We start from the raw sequence: 11,875 nt of genomic DNA on the forward strand, positions 1-11,875 counted from the left end.
CATGGTGTCATTGCTTTTATCCTCTTTCGGGAGGAGTGCTCTAAAGAGATTTATCATCATCTACATAAGCTGTCTACATGTAGATTAGGTGTAGTTTTGGATGATATTTTCAACGATTTTTAAGATCTTTTAAAATTTTCCCTCTTAGTGTTTTACTTCAGCTAATGCTATTAAACTAGGTTTCCAAGAATTTTCGTAATTTAAAAGCATATCTCTTCCATCCATTATCGTACATAATGGATTTGTTTGAGAGAACTATTTATTATGAATTAGCAAAACCAAATGTGTACTATTGGCCACGCCCGGCGAATCAAACCAACCGACTTGGCCAAGCCTACAGAGGAATCTCTTAACGGAGGTTTCACTGTATTTGGATCACCTTGTACCGTCAACTTCTGAACGTTTTGTCGAAATAATTTGGGTTCGTGGACAAACTCATTAAAATGGAAAAAAATTATATTTACACATTCTTTGCTCTTAACACTGCGAATTTAACCCAACATTATGAAATCGTGTTCCTCTTTTGGCTCTCTTCCTTGTAGTGTCATCGTGTCCTTCCTGGAGACGAAAAACGGCCCAGCTATCTCGAGGGTGTGTTCTGGCATACTCCTCCAACCTATCATTTCTGAAAAGAGAACGTCAATGAGGCAATGTTTTTCTCATTCGGATTAGTGATTGGTACGTGAGCTTTGAGCTGGAACTGGCGGCGATGGCTTGATGTGAACAGAGCTGGTTATCTTCTTCAAATCTTGGTTCTTTCTGACCCATTCAAAGTAAAACTCCGGGTCTAAACCGAAGCGGACCGTTTCCTGGCGGATTATCTGCAATTAATTTATTATCTTTTTAAAACTAAGGAATATTTGAAAATGCCATTGAATTCTTTTAAAAGTTAAAGGATTCTATGCAGGCACTTAAATTTCAAAAATAAAGTTCTGAAATAGATAAACGTGAAGCTTTGTAAAAACTGGCGGTGGGTGTAGATCAAAAAGTGCCGGATGAAAAGAACGTTCAAGCTTGAACCTTATTTAAAGAGCCATCCCGACAATGGGGCAAGGAAATTAAAGGCTAGGGGTAGGAGGTTGGAAAACGAGCGAGGCCATTTCCTCCCTTTCCATTCTCATCGTCTGTCTACAGGGGAAAGGGGTAGGAAAGGGGGCAGACGACTTAAAGGAAATGGGAGGATTCGATCCACTCCTTGTAGTACAACCGGCATAAAGGAGTTTAACGTCCGATTCAATCAGACCGATCACGACCGTCAATCTCTCACATGCGACAACATCGTTCCTACATTGTTATTGTTATATTCAATCCTTTTGATATAAGCGATAAGATTTTTTTTTATCATATCCTTTTCATCGTTTGCAAGCACATCTGTGATGTCTGAAAATCTGAATTTAGACAAAAAAAACTTCAAAACATTTCCCCATAACCTTAACTACATGATGTTCTAATTTAGTTGAGTTGATGACTGTTCAAATTCATTGATTTTTCAGAAATCGTGAGATGCGGTCTGGTGTGATGTATGTTTCAGAAAAACATTTTCTTTATCATGCCAACGTTTCGATCTTTATGGAGATCATCTTCAAGGCCTGGGATTTACAAACATTGTTTAAATAAGAAATACATGTAGGATGTGGAAAAAAGTGAATTTATACAATGCAAAATATATTTTTTATATTCAAAGTATAATATACTTTGTATAACAAAGTGTTTGTTTTCTGTGTAATTGTGCTATTCTTGCGTGTCGTGTTGAGAGTGCCAGTGAGATATTGCTGTTTTATGTTTATATATGTTGGATTTTGAGGGGAAGAAAGTCGGTATAGAAAAGACATTTTTGTATAAGGCGTCGGCTTGTTTGAGGTGAAAAGAGCCGACGAAGGAAAAACCTTGGTATTGGTTCGGCCAGATTATCCTTTCAGGATTATATAGACGGGGATAAATAGGAGAAGGAAAGCTAAATTCTTGAAAAATTAGACTATGTAAAAATGTTTGATGTGTGGAATGTGATGTGATGATATATATGTTATCTATATTGAATTTGAATAATGATATTGGCGTAGCTGCGACTGAGTTTACATGTATCTGTTCTGTAATTGATGCTGTGTTTATCTCTGTTGATGTAAACCATTTCTAAAAAGTGACGTTTATGTTTGTTATGTTCTGTGTGTAATATTTTCGACTTCAACAATCCAAAAATATTACACACAGAACAAATCAAGCATAAACGTAATTTTTTAGAAATGGTTTATATCAACAGAGATAAACACAGCATCAATTACAGAACAGATACATGTAAACTCAGTCGCAGCTACGCCAATATCATTAATCAAATTCAATATAGATAACATATATATTTATCATCACATCACATTCCACACATCAAACATTTTTCACATAGTCTAATTTTTCAACAATTTAGCTTTCCTTTTCCTATTTATCCCTTTCTATATAATCCTGAAAGGATAATCTGGCCGAACCATCACCAACGTTTTTTCCCTTCGTTGGCACTTTTCACCTCAGAGAAACCGACGCCTTATACAAAAATGTCTTTTCTATACCGACTTCCTTCCCCACCCCTTCAAAATCCAACATATATAAACATAAAACAGCAATATCTCACTGGCACTCTCAACACGACACGCAAGAATGGCACAATTACACAGAAAACAAACACTTTGAGGAAGTAGAAATACTTTGATTGAATATAAAAAAATATATTTTGCATTGTATAAATTCACTTTTTTCCACATCCTATATATATTTGTTAAATGTAAACAATGTTTGTAAATCCCAAGCCCTGAAGATGATCTCAATAAAGATCGAAACGTTGGCACGATAAAGAAAATGTTTTTCTGAAACCTACATCACACCAGCCCGCATCTCACGATTTCTGAATGATAATAAATCGAGACGTTGGCATTAATGGAATAATCTTCATCCTTACTACCAAAAAACAGGACCGAAAGTCCCATCCTCACAACTTAACTACATGCTTCAAAAACGTCGGTCATCAGAGTTTAGCGAGTTTTCCATTCACTTTTTCAAATATTTCATTTCTTTTTAATTAATTCCTCACTCTATCATAAACAGAAATCGTAATTTAATAAATTGAGAGTATATCCTGAGGCAATACCGTCTCCAGGCCCCAAGGCACGACATTCTCCCCTTCTCCTAACTCACGTCCAAACTCCCATTTCCAGCGGGTAATTAAACAACCGACTAAATTAACCCTAAATTTGATAACGAGCAGTTGCTATCGGCCAGGTCCCATTGGGGTCTGCTCGTCCTTATTAATTTATCCGTCTGCTCACCTCCTCGTAAAATTCCCTCGTCGACATGGCGGCCCATTTCCGTTTCCAGCGTTTCTTGGCTTTCGCCTCAGTCTCAATCGTCTCCTTGCTGAAAGGGTGGAAAGAGAAGTGGTTAATTTATCAAAACATAACGATCCATGCAAACAAGGCTTGTTTCTTGGTTTAATCAATATTAATTGACCAAATCTAGTAAGATCACATATCAGTTCTTATTTACATCATGGGATTTTATACAAAAACCTCTCTAACTATTCTTAACCATCTCTATCTTACCCCAAACGCTTCTGATCATCTCTAAAAGTACCATACGATCCATAACAATCTCTAACTATTCTCAACCGTCTCTATCCAACTCTAATCCTCTGTGATCAAATACGCTTATAGAAACTACGACGCCAAATAATGAGAATTGTATCTTTCTATGTGATCATCTCTAAAACTACCTAACCATTCTAACACTCTATCTATTCCTAACAATCTTTATCCAACTCTAATTGTCTCAAACAATATCTGTAGGTACCAAACCATTCATAAACTTACGCCGGCCAAAATGATTTGAAACGACTAAACTACATTTTCAATACCTAAGAGGAAATGTCACGATACATATTAATTGTTAATACTTAACATATTGCACATATTAATAATAATAATAATAATAATGAATTCACTAATTTCGTAGTCCGCTATTCACTAATTCCGATTTTTAGGTGGGATAAAAAAGCTTCGATTCGAACCCACGACCTTCGGCTAAATACGCCGCTGCTCTACCACTTGAGCTAACCTGACACTAATTTCCCATCTCAACCCCACCTTTTGAATTTTCCCTCCTTTTTGCCATTTTTCAAATGTGGTGTAATCTATTTGATTCTAGGCAACAGATGAAATGGCCACGGAGAGCTTTAGTGAAGTATACTTCATTTTGCTTATTACATTTTATTAGGTTTCGTGGTCCGCTTGATCAAATAAATTCTTTTCAATTAATTAAGGTTTTGGTTGAGATAAAATTGAAAAATGTCAAAAAGGAGGGAAAATTCAAAAGGTGGATCGAGATGGGAAGTTAGTGTCCGAGTGGATCGAAGTCACGATAACTCAAGTGGTAGAGCAGTGGCGTATTTAGCCGAAGATCGTGGGTTCGAATCCCGCTCGTGACACTGACTTTTTTATCTCGACCAATACCTTTCATAAAGATTAATTAATTGAAAAAAGTTAATTGGTCAATCGGTCAATAGGTCTCTACCCATTTTTGATTGGATTTAACCCTATTAAATATGGCAGTAAGTAGAACCAATACCTGACGGACGAAAAACAACCTAACTACAGTTTTATCTCCATTGAAGAACTCTAACAATATATTTAATAATGGAAGTAATTATTTCTGATGATGTCAGATTAGGACGACTGTAAGATAATAGTACTAGTAGAACTTAAGACACTTCAACTTTCTTCTAAGTAATATATCAAAAAATTATAATCTTCTCTACTCATTTTTGATTCGATTTAACCCTACTGAAGATGGCGGTATAAGTAGAACCGATGCCTGAGGGACGAAAAACAACCTAACTGTAGTGAATTTTATCTCCAATGAAGAACCCTCATAATACATTTAACAATCGAAGTAATTATTACTGATGATGTCAGATTATGACGCCTGTAGGACAATAGTAGTAGTAGAACTTGACACTACAACTTACTTCTAAGTGAAGTAGTGAATTTGTTTTTAGATCTTTAGGTTTTAACTGTTTATTTATCAGCTTGAAAATTACGCTACGAAACATTCTACAGTTACATCTATATTTTGCCGGGTCCGATTTACAATTTCTAACCATCGCATTCAGGGTCACTGCACGGCAAGGTGATCGATTCAATCGATACCAGGTTCATAATAACTTCGACTCAATATATAAACAAGTGGAAGGCAGTGCTAACTTGTACATCAAATTAAAACTCTTTAAATTGTCAGTAAAATGTGAAATTAGCCGATAGCCCTAGAGAAAAGGTTCGCATTAATTTTTCTCCACACTGTCCGGCATAATTTAAATAATCCGGCAATTCAGCTCTCGCCCTTTTGCCATTAAATTAAACCGTCGCACTTCAGATAATATCTAACGCTCTTCGGAAAGGGCGTAAACAATTGGCGGCTGATATATTAGTGTAATTACCCTCGGGGCCCCTTTTCGAGCAGGGGGCGGCCGGGGTGGAAAACGACGGCTCCCCGGCCACTACACGACATTAGCTAATTAGGTCGATTAATTAGAAATCGGCTTCGTCTCCGCAATGTGCGCGATAGAGGTATTATAAATTTAAAAAAAGTCAATTCTCCTATTCACCATTGATTGCGGAACAAATTTTAGAATTTTTGTCAGCGATAAGTTCTATCTACATATTGTATTAATAATATGTAAAATAATTGAAATATTATTTACAAAAACAGTTAGCGAAGTGCTCATGTTTTGGTCGTTTCCAAAATTTTTCCTTTTTTATCTTTACTGTTTTGTCCCTGTGGTGTTTCTTGACGAGTGTGTCTGATCGGTGTTTTCTAACAATACTTTATAGCCTCTCTACACTATGGGCCATGGCAGGCTAACACATTGGTCATCAAGCTAAGCACCCTCCCACGATGGCCATGGACTTGGCTCCATACACTGGGCCAACCCTTGGCCCCAGATTGAGCAGCATGGCCTCAGTGGCCTATAGTTGATGATTAATGACATCTTGTGTGATGTAGGTTTAGAAAAACATTTTCTTTATGGTACTAACGTTTCGATATTTATTTCATCTAAAGGGCTCAAAGTGTGTGATTTCTTTGTAGATGTGTCACAGTTGTGCGTCGTGTTCACAGTGTTAGTGGCCGTAGCCGTATAGTTACTAACACTCTCAACACCACAATACCGTGACACATCTATACATAAAATAAACCCTTTGAACCCTGAACATGGTATAAATAAAGATCGAAACGATGGCACGATAAAGAAAATGTTTTTCTAAACCTACAACACAAGACCTCATCTCACTTTAGTGACTGGGAGTTTTGTGGCCCTGAAAAGGGCCGTTGTTGTTTTGTAGCGTCGAGACGATGAATCGAGGCCGAGACAATATGCGTGGTACCGTTGGTGGTGGTCTGTGACTTAGTAACCGTTGGCTGAGGTCCGGGGGCCGTGAGTCGGTTGAATCCAGAGGCCGAAAGTACTGGAGTACAGCAATTAGCCGAGCGCAGCAGTTGGCGTTTATAGCCAAGTCGGCTGTGTTTTGTAGGCGAGAATCAGGCTAATGCTGCAAGTACCTGATTAGTGATTTGTGAGAGTCGTCGGGGTGACGAGTTTGCTGTCGTTGACTATTAGTGATGGGTGAGACCTCGTCGTGTCGACGAGTCTGGTTCCATTGGGGCAGTGCCCCTGCTTATTTATCCGAAGGGCTCTACTCTGATTGGCTGCGGAGTGGAGGGCAAGAACATAACATAAGTGGTAGTGACATCTAGCGGTAACGTTGGAACTACAAGTGGTCACTACATCACAATCTCCAAATAATCAGTTGTTAGGAGTGTTATTCTCTGGCTCTGATTTTCCTTTTTAACTAAATAGCTCAACTCAGTTTTTCAGCTCTGAAGAGACCTCCGTATGACTATACTTCCTCTTCCACTAGGGTTTTTACGAGACTTGCTCGTTTAAGGGTGTAACACTGACACTATGGACATACTTTTGTAACCGCTGGGCTGAATAGGTCACTATCCTACTAGGAGGGGTATGTAGTGTAAATGAAGAAGTACAGTAGTAGTTAATCGTGTACAAAGTAATGAAAATATTAATGAACTCAATAGTTAAAAATATTGGACTTGAACATTTTTATCGATTGGTTGACTAATCTTTGAGCCATGTGCAGCTTGTTTTGTTTTTGTGATAAACGAGAGGAAAGAAGGAAACTGATAGTCACGTAAGTCAACATGTTGAACTGATCTTTACTGGGTCGTCATCCTTGGTTTATGTTTCACTCAAGGATCTTTATGTTTCAATGTTAGCTAGTTCGATATTGATGAGGTGTAAATCCGAAACGAAAAAGAGTCGACTCCCTTTAAAAAGAGCGGTAGTTCTTATATCCCCACCTTACCTTTTCGATACCAACCCTTCAGCGATTGCCGATCAATTTTGATTTTTGCCTTTACCACCATGCAGTAACTTGGGAAGTGTCTTCACCCCGTTTGCAGATCTCAGCTCGACTCGCTCTCCTGATTTACCTCTCCTGAGGAGTCCGCCTTTCTGCGCCGTTCTTTATTTTGGTTTTATTAATCCGTTCACAAGGAAAAGGTAATGAAACTACAGGAGAATTAATTGTTATATAAACGAAATGAAGAATTAATTTGATTTCTCATTTTTGTTAATTGAAATTTATAATTGGCGATAATAAAAACGAGAAAGGTTGTCAGTTCTTTCATATAACAACCCTGTAATTCAGACTTTCAACCTTTACTATCACCTGCACCAATATTCGAAAAACCCGCCAAAGTTTACTCATGTAATTATGGGTAATATAAACTTGGCGAGCGAGAGTGGTGAGCAACAAAAAATGCTGATTCATGTCAATGAGTGAACGGTTTTGATCCGATGCTTAAAAAGAGCGGTTTTTCCCAACCCTTGATCACCGACTCCCAGACCAAAAGCCACGTTTTTATTTAAGCCATTTAAAGAACTTGTCAGTTCTTTCATATAACAACCCTATAATTCAGATTATCAACCTTTACTATTGACCCTGGTGTACCAAAATTCGAAAAACCCGCCAATGTTTACTCATGTAATTATGGGTAATATAAACTTGGTGAGCGAGAGTTGAGAGCAACGAAAAAGTGCTGATTCACGTCGGAACGGTTTTGATCCGATGTTTAAAAAAAGAGTTTTTTCCCAATCTTAGATCACAGCTTCATAGATCAACAACCATGTTTTTATTTAAGCCGTTTAAAGAACTAACACCTTAAAAATACTTACAGTTTGCCATCGAAAACCGAATCCGGCTTAGCGGCCATTGCGGTAGCTGTTGGATACCGGAAAGCGGTTCGATAAAAGAGATCATGCCTGGGGCGAGCTGGGGCCGTAAAGCCGCTGGGCCGGGGTCTAAAGGAGGGCACTGAGTTGCCTTCACTCCTAAACCTCCTATTGTTTCTCAAAGGGGATAAGCCGGAGTGGCCTCATCCGTCGGATCGGGCACGGGGAAGCAGGTGTCGGGATTATCACATTAGTTTTCCACCCGGGAACCGGGCTAAGCGCAGACATCTTTATGCCCCTCCTCTCAATTTAGCTTCTTTCAAGGGAGAAAATTGCGGTTTAATAAATTCCTTTTTATGAGCTGGAGGAAAATCACTCTCGTTATTAAACAGTAACCGTTTGTCATACATCGCCCCGTGGCTTTTATGACTATTACTTTCACTGATTAAACTCAAAGGTACGCCTGGGGCGATCGCGGGTGAAAAACCCAACGTCAACGCGGTCAAACTTTACGGCAATTAATAAAATAAAATTTTGAAATTTTATGAGATAATTGATACAAATTTTTATCAAAATTTCAAGAAGGCTGATTTTGGTGCTTCAAGATCCCTGCAAGATATTTGGTCATTTTGGTCATTTGTTAACGAGAAAAGATAGATTACGAGCTACCCAATAAATGAAAGATAATATAGTTATCATTAAAGATAATCAGCAGGTTGCTGATATCTTTGAACAGGTGCCTCCTTCTGCTGGTTTTAGCTGTTCCTTTACTTTTCCCAAATATGATAGTAGGCTTTCCTGGTCATTAATTTTTAATGAAATTTCCATTGATGTTGACATAGTTTTTAAACAGTTGACTTCTTTTAAGCCATCCTTCTCTAGTGCTCCATATGATTTCCTGCTATTTTATTAAAAAATTGTGCTCGCTCTTTGTCCTTTACTGGTCATATTTTGTTTTCCAAATCCGTTGGTTTCTGGCATTGTTCCGGTGTTTACGAAAGGTAATAAATCGTTCCGTGAGACAAAATTATCGTCCAGTTTGCAAATTGAATAATATCCCAAGATCTTGAGTCAATTATTACACATAAAATTACTAATTTCTGTAGACCCTTTTTGATCGATCAGCAGTATGGTGTTTTTTTTATCTGGACGTTCCACGCCTCATATTTGGTGGTGTACATGGAATTTGTAATTAACACATTGGAGAAAGGAAACCAAGTTTATGCGAGTTCTGACGAAATTTTGTTCTGACGAGTACGCCCAAAATCCTCGACAGAACAAGGTGGTTACATCGTGCTTGTTTTCTGATAGTACGTTTCTGCCTCCGGCAAAATGGACGAACCTAATGTGTTTATTTTCTTGAAAGTCCGTTGATAGCTGGTGAAAAAACAGAGCGTGTTAATCACTTATTTTCCACAAGTGATGATAAGGGAGAATTTCAAACTTATTGCTAGATTCATTATATTGAGAGGTCTATTTCACTTTTTCATTGCAACCAAAACCTTACATAAAAAGATTCACTTATTGCTAGTGTTGATATCTGATTTCTTGAGCAACTTTCTCCCACTTTTGTCGAGAAATATCACTATTGTGATGGTTTCGTCTTTCATGTCCCAGAAACTCCGATTCTCACGACACGACTAACCAATTTTATATATTATATGTATAATATATAACCAAAACTCTCTAAATTCAACGTCAGAACGCACGAAAAAATCAAACTAGTTTGAACGCTTGAAAGACCTTTGATACCATGGATCAAAGTATTCTTTTATCCAAGTTTGATCGTCTAGGATTTGGTGATGTGGAGGTTGGTTGGATTAAGGCCAACTTATCTGAAAGATGAATGAAAGTTAAGTTTTGGTGATAGAATTTTAAGCTTATTTATTGCTTCATCAGGTGTTGCCCAGAGTCTTCCAAATTTTTATTCCTTGCTGGTGACATAGAAATCTATGCCTAAATACATGTTCAAGTAGTTAATGGGCTTTTGCAAAAATACTTGGTTAGATTCTTGGTGCTCCGACAATAAACTGTTATTAAATATTCCACATGTAAAAGTATTTCCTTTTGGAAAAAGTAAAGCATTATCAGTTTTCATATTGTTTGACGGCTGTAAATTTGAGAAATTTTGACCATTACTTGGGGTAGTTTTCGTCCCTTTACACCTCATATTGGATATGTTGGATCTATTTCTAGTCGAACAAAAATGTGGGTTTTCTTATGATAGACGTTAAGGACTTTAGGAATATTCTGCCTATATTTTGGTCGCGTAGGAGCAGTGGTTTGATATAGGTCTTTTTTCATGAAAGATCAATCCATCGTGTTGGGTCTATGATTTTGTGGAAACTATTTAATTGTTTGTACCATTGCCTTTAATTACTTGAATGTATTAACTTCTCAGTTCCTCCGCGTGCTCGGAGAAATGACAAACCATTTTATCCGAATTTTTACAAGAATGTATCTGCTAAGTTTGGAAATCTCACTCACCTTCAAAGAGTTTTAATGAAATTTGTTATAAGTGTAATATAAACATTTTTTGGGTCGTTTGATTTGTTTAAAAGGGATATTTTTAAAAATATTTTGAAGGTAAATAATCTTAGGTGTGATATATATTATGTAATGTATATGATATAAATTAAGTGTAATATATATTATGTAATTGACTTTTTTTTAAATTATATTTATTCTACATGCTTCATACAAAATATTACATGTAACACAATAACCGTAAATATAAAATATATAAAATGTATATATATGTATAAAATGTAATATACAATTACTGAAACTGTTAAATAATAATAAATAACGTTAATAAGTAGAAACTAATTAAAAACTAAATAAACAAATAACATAACATTAACTAAATTACATTAAAATCTATTGCTTTAATGAATATGTCAAAATGTTTATAATATTCTCTCTTCATGAGCTCCTTCTCATCAGGTGGCCACTTCTTGTCTTGCAGTAGGCACTTTCGTATCCAAACACTACGCAGTGGTTCTATTAGTGGGCACTCATATATTAGATGTTTAATGCTTTGTTATACTGAAAAATTAGGCAGGCGTGAGCATGATGAAGATTCTTTTAGTTGAAAGCGGAAAAAATAGCTGTTGTTTGGGCCGTGTTCGGTTAAGATGTGAGTTAGTGGTGCGGATAGTTGGATGTGCGGCAGGAATCTATCGGCAACTTTGGGAAAGAACTTTCTTGTCTGCCTTCCATTATTTGTACTTGACCAAGCATTTTCCCATTTTTCCAGACTCTCTTCGAAAAGTTTATTTATAATTGATGACTTTGGAAGTTTTGCGTATGCCAAATTCAAATTCTCGTCAGTAGGTGCTAATTTGGCCAGTCTGTCAGCTTCTTCATTTCCCTCTATTCCGCAATGAGCCTTAACCCAGCCTAGTTGTACATTACCATTCTGTTTGACTAGAGTTTGAATAATTTTCCTTATTTGCTCAGGCAAAAAGCCATGATTATCATAATTAATAATTGATTCTAAAGACACTTGACTGTCACTTAAAATGATAAATTTGGCAATATTCCCTTCTGAGTTTTTATTCATAGCCCATTGCAAGCTCTTCAGAATGG

At 37.0% G+C, this 11,875-nt stretch overlaps 1 protein-coding gene across 1 annotated transcript; it reads right to left on the minus strand.

The window, feature by feature from the left end:
- Positions 1-482: 482 nt before the first annotated feature.
- Positions 483-8,341, minus strand: LOC106662997. Its single transcript, XM_014387457.1, has 4 exons — positions 8,288-8,341; positions 3,312-3,399; positions 683-821; positions 483-625 (listed from the first exon to the last, which is right to left on the minus strand). The coding sequence occupies exons 1-4, from the start codon at positions 8,323-8,325 to the stop codon at positions 492-494; spliced, it is 399 nt and encodes a 132-aa protein (XP_014242943.1). The 5' UTR covers positions 8,326-8,341; the 3' UTR covers positions 483-491.
- Between the last annotated feature and the right edge of the window lie 3,534 nt (positions 8,342-11,875).

This window comes from Cimex lectularius, unplaced genomic scaffold (assembly GCF_000648675.2).
Source record: "Cimex lectularius strain Harlan isolate CLEC.00 unplaced genomic scaffold, Clec_2.1 scaffold14, whole genome shotgun sequence".
Taxonomy (NCBI): Eukaryota; Metazoa; Arthropoda; class Insecta; order Hemiptera; family Cimicidae; genus Cimex; species Cimex lectularius.